The sequence below is a fragment of the Castor canadensis genome, chromosome 8, assembly GCF_047511655.1.
Source record: "Castor canadensis chromosome 8, mCasCan1.hap1v2, whole genome shotgun sequence".
Lineage (NCBI taxonomy): Eukaryota > Metazoa > Chordata > Mammalia > Rodentia > Castoridae > Castor > Castor canadensis.
In genome coordinates this window covers 4,725,764-4,743,737 of record NC_133393.1, presented here as the reverse complement: position 1 = coordinate 4,743,737, position 17,974 = coordinate 4,725,764, and the positions used below count along the sequence as shown (strand labels likewise).

The 17,974-nt window shown below is 39.1% G+C and overlaps 1 protein-coding gene across 25 annotated transcripts in view; it reads left to right on the top strand.

Annotated features, from left to right (window-relative positions):
- Window positions 1–17,974, top strand: part of Mlip (muscular LMNA interacting protein) — a 234,113-nt gene that overhangs the window by 99,384 nt on the left and 116,755 nt on the right. For 20 of the 25 annotated variants that reach the window (XR_002211399.2, XM_074081902.1, XM_074081901.1 and 17 more), the window contains 2 exons: window positions 2,849–3,004; window positions 5,427–5,819. The exons of 1 other annotated variant lie outside the window; for it this stretch is intronic. Coding sequence is in view for 23 of the 24 variants with exons in the window: in XM_074081902.1 (XP_073938003.1) it covers window positions 2,849–3,004; window positions 5,427–5,819 (549 nt within the window). In the remaining variant the exon portion in view is untranslated. Of the gene's footprint in view, window positions 1–2,848; window positions 3,005–5,216; window positions 5,306–5,426; window positions 5,820–17,974 lie in introns of all 25 variants that reach the window. 4 more of the 25 variants (XM_074081899.1, XM_074081900.1, XM_074081914.1 and 1 more) reach the window with 2 other exon arrangements.

Sequence of the window (17,974 nt, the reverse complement as noted above, 5' to 3'; positions counted from 1 at the left end):
CTATTTAGACCTAAGATAGGCTTGTAGTCATCGTGTGGGACATAGGACAGGTATATCTACAGAACCCGAGAACAAGGTCCTAATTTCACATCTTCTTCCTTGAGTCCTAAAGGATTATCCTTCTTTTTGTTCACGTGAAATTTTAGGATGGATTATTTGAACTACCCTCAGGGATTTCCTTGCCTAAACCACTCTCTATCCCATCAGGGTATTGATGAGAAGAGTCACGTGAAGAAACTGTGTGAGGAAATAATACATCCAGCTAGTCTGCAGTGTCAGTACTGCTCACTGGCCTCCTCCTAGTTCTCCCGGCTCCTGTAGTCTCACCAGGGAGCCAATGTCCTTTCCCACAAAGGAAAACAGTGACCACTTTCTGAGGATAAGCTGCTATCTGGGACTTGTGGTGTGACTGTAACTGGGAGAAGCGTGAATGGTGTGGACTGATGGGATGAAGTTCAAAGCTGGATGTGCTTAGGTAAGAGAAGAAAAGTGGCAGTAAAGAGGAACAAAAAGGATGCAGGCCCATGACAGAAATGCTGCTACGATGAGAGCTCCTTAAGGAGAGAATGATGGTTTTGTTAGAACTGGGAGATGAGGGGGCTATTTACAGAAGTTAATATGGACAGTTTTGTAATGGCTGACAATAGACCAGAAGGTGTACAGTGAATAGGTTTCAACAGTTGGGAGCAGGAAGTAAGACGGGAGCAAAAGCAGAGATGGAGCAAGCCTTTACGACGTGCACCATGAGGCAGAGCTCTGGGTTTCTCGTGGGCACTAACATGGACCAGATTGGAGGGCATGGCTGTAAGGATACACACGTATAGTCCAAGGTGTCCAAGGCTAGAACGGCAGCATGGCTTGAAGGAAGAAGACATGGGTCTTGCCAACACACGTTTCTTCTGACAAAGACATGGAAATGGCAAGCAGGCAGTGCTCTTCTGACTAGATGGGGCTGATTTTATAAAAATTGGAGCTATCAAAAGTGATTTCCATCCCTTTCCCACTTTCCTCAATTTCTTCACTCCTGCAAATTCACGGTTTTTCCTATCCCCTCAGTTCACTTTCTCCAGGTTTATTGTGTTAGAAGTGCTGTTCCCAAAAAAGTGATCAAAGAAACATGCCAGAGTCATTCAACAAGGCAAAAAGAAAAGTTTTATTTTTGCAGAAGGGTGCAGCTGCAGACCATAGTCTGCTAGGCAGAGCACACCTGGGTGGGAAGTCGGCTCAGATTATATTCTTGATGTGTGATTCCCCGTCCTTCACAAGGATTTGGGCTCACAACCCTCCCTGGTAGTGACTGTTTGGGGTAAGAGCAAGGTTTTTCCCACACAGTGACATTTGTAGGCAGCAATTCGGGGAGTTAGCTGGTATCTACACAATGATAGTTATACATTAACTCCTTTGACAGAAAAGACCTAGATTTAGTTGATTCTCACAATAGGAGTCCTTGGCATCAGGGATGGTTCATGCCCGTAATTCCAGACACTAGAGAGGTTAGCAGTTTGAGGCTAGCCCATGCAAAAAAGTTAGTGAGATCCCCATCTCAACAAACATGCCAGATGTGGTGGCTGCTGTAATCCCAGCTACATGGGAAGCATATGTAGGAAGATCATAGTCTTAAGCCAGACTTGGCAAAAAGTTTAAGATCCTATCTGAAAAATAACTCAAAGCAAAGAAAACCTGGGGGTGTAGTTCAAGTGATACAATCCTGGCAAGCATGATGCTCAAATCCCAGTGGTGGGGGAAAATGTTTCCTTATCTTATTTTGCCACTTCTTCCAGGATCTCGCTCTACTGTTCAAATTACTCCATCATAAGAGCAACTCAAGTACATTGTCAGCTTTATTTCCCTCTATTGCCACTCCCAGACCTTGACTTCTCACCCAAATGTCTTGAAAGAGAAGCCTACAACCCTTCTTTCCTTTCTCCCTTTCTGTTTATGACTTTTCACGTGTCATCTTGTCCTCAGCTCTGTGACTTTAAAAGCCAGACTTACTTATCCAAAATTCTAACATGACCACGATAGCTGCCAATCAATGCCACTTCACTGGCTCTCTGGTGCCCACAGAACCATGTCCACAATTGGCACCTTCACCGCTGCAGCAACTTCCCCTGCTTTGGCTCCTTGGGTTTCCTCGGCTCAGGGCATCCTCGGCCTTCTTGTCACCTGGATTTCCACTTCAGGTGTTGCCTTTTATGTCACTTCCCAGGTTGGGTAGATGTCCCCATTGTGAACTGTGTGAGTATCCTTTTTCTGTTTCTTATACACCATCACGTCCCTGCTCCTGAGTCCACCGCACAGCACATACTTAATAGAATGACTTTCCAATGAATTCAGAGTGAAGGAAAGAGAAGTCGTGTCCTTTAAAGCAGGCTCCAGCATTCTGAGGTACATACTTTTAAATCCAAACTTGTAATTGATAAACGTGGAGTTTTCTTGCATGCTTGTTGATCATGAGCCAATAAATTGAACCTGCTCTCCTAGAGTTAAATGGCTAAAAGTTAAAACTGCAACAGGCCAGATGCTGTGTTTGCGATGATCCCACGGAAGCAGGGATGCCCTCTGAGCTTCCGGCTGATCAGCTCAGCAACCTGCTGCTTTATTGACGTCCCATACAGCAGGACCCTCCAGGGCTTGATTGCTTTTTCTGGTAAATGGTATGAGAAAACAGACTCCCACACAGTATAACTATTTTTATGTCTGCTTTTTTTTTATTGGCAGCCATATGTATGATCACAGGACAGTAGGCAATTTATCAAAAGAAATGAGATAAGTATCATGGTTCTTAGAAAACAAAGTGATATAAACCTTTGGCTGGCTGAAAGTCTAATTTATACATATTTCATAGGTCTCCTCTGGTGATTCTGAAGCCAAACCTCTGATCTTCACATTTGTCCCCACTGTCAGAAGACTACCAACACACATTCAGTTGGCTGACACTTCTAAATTCCTTGTTAAAATTCCCGAGGAACCAAGTGATAAGAGTCCAGAAACTGTAAATAGGGTAGGATATTTTTATTCTTTTTTTATTTCACACAAAAATCTAAAGTTAACCATAATAATGACCTGGAAGTTTGTACCAATGTGTATTTCCTCTGATTAAAGTGACATGATTGTGAAATTCAAGATTGATTAAAAATATGATTGATTGTGAGGTTTGGGTATGTAGCTCTTATGTATATGCAATTATGTAAATGATCCTAAATGTTATCAAATCATGTCCCAGCTTATCAATAGTGTTTTGTCCTCAACTATTCTAAGTTGACATTCTATTGTTTACCATTCACAGGACAAATTCTGCCTTCTGGCACCTTTGCTCAAATCTATCTTAGTAATAAAAAACTGAAATTATTTGCATTCATTTTAAAAGAAAATGCAAGATAAGACAGCAGGATATTAGTTTTTACAAGCAATAAATTAGTGATATTAAAAGTTATACTCAATGTTGGGGCAGCTGTGGAAATAATTGATATGGTCACACTTTGATGCTAGTTTTATAAATTTATAAAATTTGGTGGAAAATCTCTAATCTACACTCATACAACTGTTGATAATCTTTCCATAATTTCAGAAATGTATCTCAAAGAAATATTACAAAAAAAGAACGTTATGTAGAAAAATAACTAGGGAAAAATAAAAATTGCCTAACATCAAACAACCAGAGAAAAATAAGAATATGCTAGTATATCACCTTGACATAGGTATAGTTGTAGTGATTGTGAAATTCAATGGAAACATTAACTTTAGAATATTAGGTGATAAAATGGGCTGTGAATTGTATCCATACCTGGATGCTACCTGGCTATCATAGGCCAGTACTCATAGTGAACTTGAACAGACAAAAAAAAAAAAATCTGAAAAAAAAGGACAGGAAAGTAAGGGGACATTTTAGAGAGCTGGAAGGAGAAAATGGTAGAAAGATGGAAAAGAGGTAATGGAGAGGTGGATGTGATCAAAGTACGCTATAAACATGTATGGAATATCATAATGAAACCTATTATTTTATATGCTGAATATATAATAATGATACATTGAAAACAGATGATTTATCAAAACTTTTAAAAAATAAAATGATTTGGGTTACAATAATTCAATTTGGGTCAAAATCTTTCTCTTTAAAGTGTATTTTAAGATTACTTAATTTATTGTTACACATAAATAAGATGGGGTGCTGTTATCCCTGAGTCAATTGTGGAGGAGATGGTGTGGGAAGACATTCCTGCTGTATACGGAGACTTCTTATCTACAAGGCAGTGATGTGTTTATTATCCTGGGCTTTTCAATTATGTTCTCTTATTTCAAAGAATATGGGCCAAATTATTTCAGAGAAATCCTGAATACTCTATAAGGCACTTCTTGAAGTTTCTCCTTTACAAGATTCAACTACATGTAATATATTCATAGGCTCCTTTGTTATTTGGCTCTGTGAACTGGGTGAGACTGTCTTGGTCGAAAACCTCCAAAGCTTGCTCAGATAATATCCAAGTACCGATACAGGCACAACCACATCTTTAAAAGGTTAAAGTTTTTTTTAAACGGTGTTTTAAATAATTCAATATTACACTAGGGTAAGCAACCTCTAATTGACTTGTATATTTAGTGCCTTTTCATTGGACATATGCAAAGTTCCCAGTGCTTGGATTCCAAAGACAACTCACATAACTTTTTTTGTTATCAGGGAAGTAGAAAATGAAAACCAGGGAACTGTCTAGAATAAAATTTTCGGTAGTGATAAATACTATGGAAAACAGTGAGTCTTTTAAACACAATCTTAGTGTTCATTCCTTTTATTTTAGAAAATGTTTGATAGCTTGATATAGCAATATTAATCCTGGTCTTGTAAGCCTCCTTTATATTCATAGAAAGTCATATGGGAAAAGGTTGAGAATTATCAATCCAAAATAAAATAATGTAATGAAAATGTCAGTACTACAAATGTCCACATCTTCCTTATGTCCTATTTATGAGTTCTTTTTAATTAGAGTATTATATCTGACAATCTATGCATTTTGTTCCAGTTTTTCCTTTCAAAAATTTTAAGATATTTGTATTATTTTGGAAACTTTCAATAAGATTTTCTCCTTCTCTCTGGGTTTGTAAAGGATATATAGGTTGCTTGACCATTGACTAAAACTATTTCTCTCTCTCTCTCCTCTCTCTCTCTCTCTCTTCTCTCCTCTCCTCTTTCTCTCATCATATTATGATTTATTGGGAAGGAATTAGATTGATTCTCATTCATTTGGCCTTGGGACAGAACAAACAGGTGGACTAGGAAAAGTAAACCATTAACTTCAATCTCTCTTAGGTCAGCCTGATTTTATAATATATATATTTAAATACATGTTACAGTTTTCAGTGTCTGTTAACAAAAAAGAAGCATTTATCAAACCAATGTCAAAGCTTTCATCTCTCTACATCTGTTGCAGCCTAGTTCCAATGACAACTTGACCTTTAGCCCTGGGAGTCAACAAGACAGAGACAAAGGGACATTGTCTTGTCCATCAGAGGCTAGTGGGCAGAATTCACAAGGAAGGGGAATTAAAGCAAACGACCCTCTCGGAATGCAGCAAAGTGACCTCTTCAAAGCCGAGTATGTCTTTATTGTGGACTCTGAAGGGGAAGATGAAACCACAAACAGAAAAGGTGAACAAGGTCCTCCTGGAGGAACAGGCAACATGGCTGTCAGGCCCAAGTCTCTGGCTATCTCCTCTAGTCTGGTCTCTGATGTTGTACGTCCCAAAGTACGGGAGGCTGATCTCAAGGCCTCATCACATCCCGAAATTCTTCATGGGGTGGCCCCTCAGCAAAAGCACGGACAGGTAGGTTTTGTCTTCTTGCCCTACGAACAAAAATTAAATGTTTGTATTACCTTGGGTCCTGAGCACCTGGAAAGGTCTTCCTGTTTAAGGTATATAAAAAAGCCTCAAAGGAAAATGTCTTAAAAAAAATCAAAACTCCAAGATCATAAATCATCATACAGATAATACATTGATAAGACAGGAAAGATTGTACAATTACAATGTGAATTTTCTGAAGAAAAATGTAACACATTTAGTTAGAGTGGATTGGGAGTATTTTACCCTTTTCTTTTTAAATTCTCGGAGAAGGCTGATATTGGGAGTGTCTTTAGTCAGGAGAGACTTCTTGGTGAGCTGGGGGTACCAACAAACACATTCCAGATATTGCAAGTAACCACATTGCTTTTAAACAAGTAGAAGAGTAATAAGGGATAAGCCAGAAAATAAGAGTATGTAAGGAAAATAATTTCCCACTGTGTATCTTAAGGAAATTATCAATCATGGTCCAGAAAGCCAACAGGATGGAGCTGACCTTGGTGTGAAGTGGAGGAGAGAATTCCACTCCGGAACTTAGCGGCAAGATGGAAAGCTTCCTCTAGGGTGGAGAGCTTGTGGCATAGTTGGAGAACACCTGTGACAGTAGGAAAGGAAGAGGTGGACAGGAAGATTTTGAAGGAAAAAATAGGTATTTTTTTTCCTCAATTTTTTTCCCTTGGTGCTTGAGTTTCCTAGGCAGGCACTCCATCACTTGAACCATACCCATAGTCCTTTATTGCTTTAGTTATTATTATTTTTTGTTTATTTATTCACATGTGCATACATTGTTTGGGTCATTTCTCCACCCTGCTCCCCTCCCCCACCTTCCCCCTTCCCCCTCCTCACTTCCAGGCAGAACCTGTTCTGCCTCTATCACTGATTTTGTTGAAGAAAGGACACGTGCATAATAAGAAAGACAAAGCATTTTTGCTAGTTGAAGAAGGATAGCTATACAGAAAGATTCCTATGACTGCTGTCATGTACCCATGTGTTACCACCCATGTTGATTCAACTCTAACTGATCTTTCCTTGGCTCCTGATCCCCTGCTCTTGATAACCTGTCATTTTAAGGTTTCTGTATTAGTTCCTCTGAAGTGGGGACATCAAACGCTTTCATGTTTTGGGTCCTCTACCTATTCCTGCCTCCCATACGTGCTCTCCCCTTATCATGTGATCCAAGTCCAACCACATTGCTGCATTTGCCCTAGATCTAAAGTCCACATATGAGGGAGAACATACGATTTTTGGTTTTTTGAGCCAGGCTAACCTCACTCAGAATGATGTTCTCCAATTCCATCCATTTACCAGCAAATGATAACATTTCGTTCTTCTTCATGGCTGCATAAAATTCCATTGTGTATAGATACCACATTTTCTTAATCCATTCGTCAGTGCTGGGGCATCTTGGCTGTTTCCATAACTTGGCTATTGTGAATAGTGCCGCAATAAACATGGGTGTGCAGGTGCCTCTGGAGTAACCTGTGTCGTATTCCTTTGGGTATATCCCTAGGAGTGGGATTGCTGGATCATATGGCAGGTTTATGTTTAGATTTTTAAGAAGTCTCCAAATTTTTTTCCAGAGTGATTGCACCAGCTTGCATTCCCACCAGCAGTGGATTAGGGTTCCTTTTTTCCTACATCCTCGCCAGCACTTGTTGTTGTTGGTGTTTTGGATCATGGCTATTCTAACAGGGGTGAGGTGGAATCTTGGTGTGGTTTTGATTTGCATTTCCTGTATGGCCAGTGATGGTGAGCATTTTTTCACGTGGTTTTTGGCCATTTGAATTTCTTCTTTTGAAAAGGTTCTGTTAGGTTCACTTGCCCATTTCTTAATTGGTTCATTGATTTTAGGGGAGTTTAGTTTCTTAAGTTCCTTGTATATTCTGGTTATCAGTCCCTTGTCTGATGTGTAGCTGGCAAATATTTTCTCCCACTCTGTGGGTGGTCTTTTCAGTTTAGAGACCATTTCTTTTGTTGTGAACAAGTTTTTTAATTTTATGAAGTCTCATTTGTCCATCCTTTCTCTTAGTTGCTGGGCTGCCGGGGTTCTATTGAGGAATTCTTTGCCTGATACCTATTTGTCCCACAGTGTTTCCTGCTCCTTCCTTTAGTAACTTCAGAGTTTCAGGTCTGATGTTAAGGTCCTTGATCCATTTTGAGTTGATACTAGTACAGGGTGATAGACATGGATCTAGTGTCAGTTTCTTGCAGACTGCTAACCAGTTTTCCCAGCAGTTTTTGTTGAAGAGGCTGCTATTTCTCCATCGTATATTTTTAGCTCCTTTGTCAAAGACAAGTTGGTTATAGTTGTGTGGCTTCATATCTGGGTCCTCTATTCTGTTCCACTGATCTTCATGTCTGTTTTTGTGCCAGTACCATGCTGTTTTTATTGCTACTGCTTTGTAATGTAGTTTGAAGTCAGGTATTGTGATACCTCCAGCATTGCTCTTTTTGCTGAGTATTGCCTTGGCTATTCACAGGCTCTTGTTTCCAAATGAAGTTTAGGGTGGATTTTTCAATCTCTGTGATGAAAGTAATTGGGATTTGGATGGGAATTGCATTAAACATGTAGATTGCTTTCGGTAGTATAGCCATTTTTACTATGTTGATTCTACTCATCCGTGAGCACGGGAGATCTTTCCATCTTCTGTAGGCTTCCTCAATCTCTTTCTTCAGGAGTCTGTAATTCTCCTTGTTCAGGTCATTCACATCCTTTGTTAAATTTACTCCTAGGTATTTGATTTTTTTTGAGGCTTTTGTGAATGGAATTGTTTCCATGTGTTCCTTCTCAGTTTGTTTATTGTTGGTGTACAGAAAAGCTAATGATTTTTGTAGGTTGATTTTGTATCCTGCCACCTTACTGTAACTGTTTATGGTGTCTAAGAGTTTTTAGGTAGAGTTTTTTGGGTCTTTAAGGTATAGGATCATATCATCTGCAAATAAGGATATTTTGACAGTTTGTTTACCTATTTGTATTCCTTTTATTTCTTCTTTTTGCCTAATTTCTCTGGCTAGAAATTCCAGTACTATGTTGAATAGGAGTGGGGATAGTGGGCACCCTTGTCTTGTTCTTGATTTTAGGGGAAATAGTTTCAGTTTTTCAGCATTAAGTATAATGCTGGCTGTAGGTTTGTCATATATAGCTTTTATAATGTTGAGGTACTTTCCTTCTGTTCCTAGTTTTCTTAGAGCTTTTATCATGAAATGATGTTGAATCTTGTCAAAGGCTTTTTCTGCATCTATTGAGCTGATCATATGGGTTTGTCTTTGCTTCTGTTAATGTGGTTTATTACATTTATTGATTTTTGTATGTTGAACCAGCCCTGCATCCCTGGGATGAAGCCAACTTGGTCATGGTGTATGATCTTTCTGGATTCGGTTTACCATTATTTTATTGAGGATTTTTGCATCGATGTTCATTAGGATAATTGGCCTATAGTTCCCCTTTTTGGATGTGTCTTTGTCTGGTTTTGGGATGAGAATAATATTGGCTTCATAAAATGAGTTTGGCAGTTTTCCTTCCCGTTCTATTTCGTGGAACAGTTTAAGGAGGGTTGGTATCAGTTCTTCTTTAAAGGTCTGATAGAATTCAGCAGTGAATCCGTCAGGTCCTGGACTTTTCTTTTTTGGGAGACTCTTAATTGCTGCTTCAATTTCGTTTTGTGTTATAGGTCTATTCAGGTGATTAATTGCCTCTTGGTTCAGTTTTGGGTGGTTGTAAGTTTCTAGAAATCTGTCCATTTCTTTGAGATTTTCAAATTGATTAGAGTATAGGCTCTTAAAGTAGTCTCTGATAATTTCCTGGATTTCCATGGTGTGTGTTGTTATCTCTCCTTTTGAATTTCTGATTTTACTGACTTGGGTTTTTTCTCTCCTCATTTTAGTCAGGTTTGCCAGGGGTCTGTCAATCTTATTTATTTTTTCAAAGAACCAGCTTTTTGTTTCATTGATTCTTTGTATTTTTTTTGTTTCTATTTCATTGATTTCAGCCCTTATCTTAATTATTTCTTTCCTTCTGCTTGTTTTGGGGTTTGTTTGATTTTGTTTTTCTAGGAGTTTCAGCTGTAGCGTTAGGCCATTGATTTGAGATCTTTCTGTCCTTTTAATATATGCACTCATGGCTATAAACTTTCCTCTTAGAACTGCCTTTGCTGTGTCCCATAGGTTCCAGTAGGTCATGTTTTCATTTTCATTAACTTCCAGGAACCTTTTAATTTCCTCTTTTATTTCATCAGTGACCCATTCATCATTTAGTAATGTGTTGTTCATGCTTTAGTTATTTTTTGGATAGGATCTCATATTTTGCCTGGGTCTGGCCTTGGACTTCCATTCTCTTACCTATGGCCTCCTGAATAACTGGGATCCCAGGTGTGTGCCACCAGGTCCAGCAAAAAAAGTATGAAGTTTTTGCCATTGACTGACTATTTGGTATAATTAGAATATAAGACGGTTGTGGTAGGGTGTGGTTAGAATATCAGGAATCTGGGGCTGGGGGGAGAGGGTGGGGGCAGGGGGCGGGGGGGGGGGAGAAATGACCTAAACAATGTAAGCACATGTGAATAAATGAATAAAAAAAATAATTCAAAGGCGAAGAAGGTTACAGAGCCTAGGGGTAGCACTAGGCTGAAGCAGCCCTATAGAATTGCTTCTAACCATACATGAGTTAAATCTTGTTTTTTAATTTTATTGCCTCTGTAACCTGCTTGCAAGGATAAATAAGATGAGACCCTTTTGATCTTAGGGCTCAGCCTTTGGACAGGAGTCCACTGGGTCTGTGCTCACCAATAAAACGTTGCTTCCTGCTTAAAAAAAAAAAAAGAATATCAGGAATCTGGAGACTGGTCTTGAGAGTAGGTATAGTATGGGGACCTCTGACCTTTGACAAGAGTTTAGGCTGAGATGTTCTGTTTAGGATTTATTACACCCACACTTATAATCATCCCAATGTAGCTCAAATGATATTTTTACTGATAACTTGGTCTTTTTGTGCTACTAGGGACCTGTAGAAGTTGGTAGAGTAGATCTTTTATATTTGGGGCCACTGACGTTTATTTCTCAAATCTATGTTTTTATTATTCTCTAGCATCTGGTGCCCCATGTAGACTTTTTGGTATCGGAAGTCTCTCACCTAGGTCTACTAGTCTAAAGCGTTTATTTCTTGAAAAAAGCATTCTCAGGTATTGAAATAAGACATTGTAGTAATATAACTAAAGGCATTCTTAGTAAGCTGCAGTAGGCTTAAACATTTCTATCCTGCCTTGGGAGAGATGATGGAGGAATAAAGTTAGAGACAGGGAGAGATCCCTGTCACTGAAGGGGAGTTGAATGTGGCTACTTTGAGAAGAGCATGTAGCATGGTGATATCAAATACAAATAAAGAGGAAAGTGTTCTTTTTCTTTTTATTGGTGGTACTGAGGTTTGAACTCAGGACCTTGTTCTTGCTAGGCAGGCACTTTACCACTTGTGTCAAGCCCCCAGCCCTTTTTGCTTTAGGTGTTTTTCACATAGGGTCTCATGTGTATGCTTGAGTTAGCCTGGACTGCAATCCTTTTATTTATGCTTCACGATGAGACGGAATGACAGGGGCATGCTCCCACTCCCATCTATTCGTTGAGGTGAGGTCTTGCAAACTTTTTGTCCATGCTGACCTCAAACCACAATCCTCCCAATCTCAGATGTGAGTCACTGGGTTCAGCTAGGAAAATATTCTTTATGAAGAAATTTGAAGACTTCTAAAAACTTACTTTTTTCTTCAATTGATCAACTTCTTTCCTTGGTCATTTATTTTGTGTTTGTGTGGTCAAATATAGAGAGGTCAAACTAAGGACTAAGTTTAAACTTCGGAATATTTTTCCTAAGTGGTAATTGAGGGGTAGGTTTTAGTTGGAGTTATCTAAGTTTCAAATAAAAAGGCAAAGCTCAACCTAATTTATTAGTAGTGGATAAAAATTATGCTTACCAGTAATAGAGGGGTACTGAATCCTGAAATGCTGGGGGACCATCACTATACTTATTTCCATTCCCTGTGGATGGGCATCTTGAAACAAAAAACCAAGTAGCTGTCACCCACAATGATAGGGTAGCAAAGAAGGCATTCTAGGGAATTTAATATAGTTGTCAGTAGAAGTTCAATATCTACAACAAATCCCATGATTGAGTCACTGAATATCAACAAAATCTGTTTTTTCAGTCAGAAATACAGATAATTCAGTGAATTTCTGGTCTAATTGGTAAAGATAAATCATGTATCTATCATCGATAAGTTAACACCATCAGTGAGTGAGCAATGAGCTATTCCAAAAGAATGTCTTCAGCTCTTCATCTGCCCTTTGTCCTTCCATAATCCGGCTTAGATGTATTTTCTTATTCATATCTTGGACCTCTTTTCATTAGCTTTTCTGAGCTGTTACCAAAGTACAACTGTCATAGCTTTCTATCGCAGCCCCTGGATTCCTGTTGGGACTGTTCTTTCTTCCTGGAACCTGTGTCTGTTTTATCCTAGGCTACATGATACTCTATGCTCAGCCCAAGTTGGACCTCTTCTTGAAGACATTCCCTTTTAAAAGGAGGCAGTGCTTCTCATCCTTCTCTGTGGTTTCCTTTGTTTTATATATATATATATTTAATCTTCATCATCATCCTTTTCACTTTGTTGTAATAATTGATTTTTACCTTTCTTCCTTACTCGACTGAAAACAACGTGAAATCAAGGACTGCCTATTGTTCATTTCTATGCCTCTAGCATATTGTGCAATGGTTTGTGCACAAGTGGGCTTCAACAAGGAGTATGAAAAAGAAATATTCAGAAGTTCACATTTTGTGAAGGGTTTCATCTCAGAAATCCTTGCTCAGATATTGACTCTATAAAGTCTGCTTGAGTTTCTTCAGTGAAAGCTAACACTTCCTCAGTATAATTCTGACAGCTTACTTATCTGAGCATTTTTATATTGCTCATGCCAACAAGTGTTGTAACTATTTAGGTACATGCTTTATTTCCCCTAGCAGTTTGTAAATTCTTTAAAGATAAAGGTCAGGTCAGATTCATTTTGTTAAACATTTTGTTCCCTGTAGGGTTTAGTATATTTTGAATATAGTAATATAAATATTGTGGTTTGATAAGTTCCAAATACATTCTTTGAAGTGACACGTTTAAGTACTTTATGTTTAAAAAAGGTCTCCAAATAATTTCAAAGTAAATCCAAACTAAAAGTGCAGTTTAAAATAAGCAGCTGAATCAAAATCCTCTTAAATAAAATTCAGAAAGAAGAGACTTTTATGTTCACATAAAATCTAAGGATTGAATGAAATGTTCATTTAAAAGTCTAAGATAGTGTTGGATGGATATTCACACGACAGTGGTTTGTCTGCAAGACAAAGCTTGGAGTTAAGGTAGTGACAGTGGGAATAAAAAGAAAACCCTGTGGGGCAGAATTTTCTGGACTAGTTTATTGACAGTAAATGGGAAAAATAGTCATGAATGACTTTTATAACCAAGGAAATTGGATGATTGTGGGTATTATTCATAGAGAAAATAGTGCCAGTTCTGGAGAGGGGATATCTGATGTTGACTTGCCTAGGTGGAACTGCATGGTATTATCCAGAAAGGGGCTGGAAGTAAGAATCTGAAACACAGAAGAGAGAAAGGAAAGATGGGGCATATTTGCTATAGGAGCTGAAACGATGGAGGTGGAGATAGTCACTAAGGAAAGGAATGTAGAGGGATAACATAGGAGTTAGTTAGGAAGTGACAAAATAAAAAGGACATGTGAGAAAAGAGAAGCCAGTTGAAAAGTAGAGAGAAACAAATAGGAAGTAGGGATGCAATAGAGATAAAGGAGCTGGTCACAGTCGTAACTGTCTGTTGCCCCAGCTACTTGAGATGATAAGGCAGGATGATCACTTGAGCCCAGGAGTTCAAGGTCAGCCTGGGAAACATGAGACCCCAGATTTAAAAAAAAAAAAAAAAGAAATTAATGGGACTTTCAACAAATCAAAGTTTATAATAGAAGTGTAAAACAAGGTTAAATAAAGTGGGCCCCCAACACCCACTAAATCTAGAAACGATGATGACCTCAGGGGGAACAATGTGAGTGGGGTGAACAGGAACAGAAATAACATTGAGAAGTGGATGAGAGATGAGGACACCATGTGGGAGGCACTGGTGTGGGAGGAAAACAAAAATGATATATCAAGTACCAACCACAGTGCCTGGCCATGGTAGACCCTCAGCAAGTGACTTTCTGTATTTAAGAAGCTTTGGATTGCAGCATGTTTGAGAACACAGAGTGAGAACGTGTGGAGAAGGAGACGTTTTATACATTTGTTCAGATGTAGCTTGAGTGTAAGAACTGGAGAGAGGATATGGAAAGTAAGATCATAAGAACTGCCTAGCATCAAATGAAAGAGGCGCCTGTATAAAACTCTGGGCAATGTGGACGTGAACATATTCTCATTAGCTAGAGTCAAGGACCATAGAACAATATTTTGGTCAGTGATAGACTGCATATATAGTGGTGATCCCATTAAGATTATAACAGGAGAGGAGACATGGCGGTCTCAGTTTGTGCAAATAATCTCTCCACAATGATGAAATCACCTCGTGATGCACTTCTGAGAATGTGTCCCCATCAACTCACATGTGACTGAACTTTTATTTCAAGGATCTACAGAAAAGGAATTACAACACAGTATTTGTACAAGACATTAGACAGAAACTGTCCTGTCCTTGTGCTCCCAGGCCTCAATTTTAGAGTAAAATCCCGTATTTATGCCAGCATACGGTTATAGTAGCTATCATCTGTCTCTTTCACCTCTCTTGATTTGTGAACCCCTTACAAAAAAATCTTTTTGTCCCCTCTGGTCCCCACCACCTAACCCCATGCCTGAAAGCACTATCAGTGCTTAGAAAGCTTCTGAGGAATGATTCAATAAATGACCCTCTTTTTCACATCCTGTGCTGTAAATCAGGCATAGAGATTATTTATTACATGAACGCTTTTGACAAACATCACAGCTGAGAGAAAAGTATAACAGGGTATGGAAGTCAGCTAGGACCCCTGTGTCAGAGTGATGCTCTTCCTTTGTTTACTAAAACAAACACCCACAACTTTTAGCCTTAGGGATATTGAGGCTGAAGCTCTTTAAAGGAGTTAGGGTGTTAAACTTCCCTGTTGGATTCTGGTAAGGGCTGGGAAGTCTAGTTTGGAATGCCACAAGAAGTTCCTGGAACATGGCATGTTTTTATTAAAATGCCAGAAAATAATTTGTACATGACTATCAGCTGTAAGACTCTCTCAGTGCAAGCAGAGCAGAGCCACTTGGCCCTTGAGAGCAAAGAAAACAAAAAAGGGAGGGGGGTCTGTGCTTGCAAAGTAGGTTAGAGGTGACTTAAGTAGTGACAGAGTCTAGGTGTGCTGCCTTTGTCATACAATGGCCTTTAGCAACTGGAGAGCATAAAAATTTAGAAGTCCTCATCTTTTAATTGATAGAAAAGTTTCAAGGTGATTTTATTCACTTCAGTAACCTTACTCTAGTAGTCTTCCCATTGCTACCTCTGCAATCCCCTTCTTTCCTAGTGTGAGTGTGTGATTCCCTACATTGTCTTCTTGGAATTTTCCTGACTTAGTGGGAGGCCGCAGGCTCTCCTCTGATGCTGGCAGAAGTCATGTGATCCTTCCATAATGACTTGTTTACTCTGGGTAGATTAATTTGTACCATTAGTCAAGTACAAAGGAAGTACTTATAGGAAAAACAAAGTTGCTTTAATAATTACTGCAGAAAGATGATGTAGCTTTTTAAGAAGAGGCCTCCTGACTTGCTAATGTCAGAACTTGAGATTTTCTCTGGTTGGGGAGGCGAAGACTAAGTCAGATGTCAGAAGCAGTGGTTCTCCACCACCTGCCCACCCTCAGTGCCCCAAGTTGAGAGGAGGATAAGAAGTAAACTTGCAGTGTTGTATGAACTGAGACTTCACAGCTGAGCACAAGTATGCTGACAATTCCAGACACGGGGGAGCTACCAACATGTAAGAAGAGGGTGCAAGAAGAGAAGGAAGAGGAAAGAGGAAAAGCATTCATTCAAAGACAGAAAATAAACTAGGAGAGTGATGAATGAGATCAGAGATAAGCAGCTTGGAAAAGAGGGGGAGATGGAAAGAATTAGGCTATACAGTGAAATCAGAAAAGACGAGGTATTCAAGAGCCTGTTGTTTATTTTTAAAAGAAATTATTGGACCTTAGTGATACCAGATTCTAAGGAGAGAGAGAGAGATTGTGTGTGTGTGTATGTCAGAAAGGCAGTGGAAAGTCATTAGCTTCCTACAACATAACAGCATTACCACAAGCTTAGTGGCTGGAAAAAATCACCTATTTACTTTTGGTTTCCGTAGATTAGAAGTCTGATCAGAGCCAGGTTCTTTGCTCAAGGTCTCAGGAAGCTGGAATCAATGTGTCAGTCAGGTTGCACTCTCTGGAGGCTCAATCAAGGAAGGAGCCACTTTTAAGCTGTCTCATGGTGTCAGCATAATTCATTTCCTGAGGCTATAGTATTCATGGAGGATTGCTTCTTCAAGTGAGCAACAGAGAGAAGGAATCTGCTGCCATGTTTCTAACCCTTCAACCTTCTTCTGAAGAGCTAAGTTGATTAGGTCATACCCCACAGGATAATCTCATCTCCCTCTCACCTAACCTGAAATCACCTGATTAGGGACTTTGGCGTCAGTCATCTGCAAGGGCTCTTCTTCACCTTTGTCAGGTTCTCTTAATTATAGTCAGGGCACAGTTTATTTGTTAAAAGTTATTTTTATGTCACTGTGAACAAAATACCTGAGAGATCAACTTTAATGGAGGAAAGATTAATTTTGCCTGACAGTTGCAGAAGGTATAGTCCATGATTGCTTGGCTGCATATACTTGGGGCCAGAAAACAAAGAGTAGGCAGAGAGGAACAGGCCAGAGCAAGACATAGTTCCAAGGACACACTCCCAGTGACCTCCTTCTTCCAACTAGACTCCATCTCTTGCTTTTCACCATCTCCCAGTAATACCATCATTTTATGAATCTACTAAGGGATTAATCAGTTGATTAGGTCACAACCCTGATGATCCAATCACTTCCCAAAATCCTTCAGCTGGGGGCCAAGCCACATGAGCCAGTGGAGGACATTTCATATTCAAACCACAATAATTACACTCACACTAAAGAGTAGGAGAGAGTTTTAAGGAGAGTGGAGAAAGTGTGTGGCAAGGGAGTTCCAGAGGTGTTCAAAACAAAGGAATCAGCAAAGTTGGGGTAAGAAGTGAATGGTGGAGAACACAAAGACACTCTTGAAGAAGAGGGAATGAAAGCACCTGAAGGAAGCCCACAGCACAGCACAAGGATTATTAACAGGAGAGGATGGAAGGAAATAAATCATTTGCAGAGTTAAGTGAAGACCCTCAGTATCACTGAAAAGGCATTTACAGAGAGGCAGTGAAGAGCTGATTCCGAGTTACTACTGAGAATTGTGTAGGTGCTTTTTCCTTCTTTCTGTTCGAAACTATTTATGTCTTTGCCCCTCTTTCAAAAAAACTCATTCATGAGAGGAACTCAGGAAAAGGATTTTTTTATTAAAAAATGAGCCCCTCACCTTTGGGAATTTTATAAAACTGTTTTATGTCATGTTTTAATATTAGTATAAATTAGATAACATCATATTGTAAAAGTTTCATAAAATTCCCATCCAGAAAATAACTATCTATGCCTGTATTTCCCAGAGTTTCCCCTAACATTTTCCCTGCACTTTTCAAAGTTGTAGCCCTTGCATTAAGGATCTTTGATCTGTTTGGAATTGATTTTTGTAGAAGGTGAGAGATAGGGGTCTAGTTTCTGTCTTTTGTATGTGGATAACCAGTTTCCCAACACTATTTGTTGAAGAGGCTATCTTTTCTTCATTTATAAATTCTTTACCAAGCAGCTATTCAAGATATGGTGTACCATGCACAGACCCTGGAACAGTCTTAAAATGGCTTCATTCTTTATGTGAAAAGAGATCAGTCAGAAAAACAATTAGAGAACACTTTTTTATTATTAAAAAAAAAAAAAAGAACAAGCAAAAAAGTCCTGAATATGCTGTTAACTCTGACAGAGTGACCTTTTAAACAT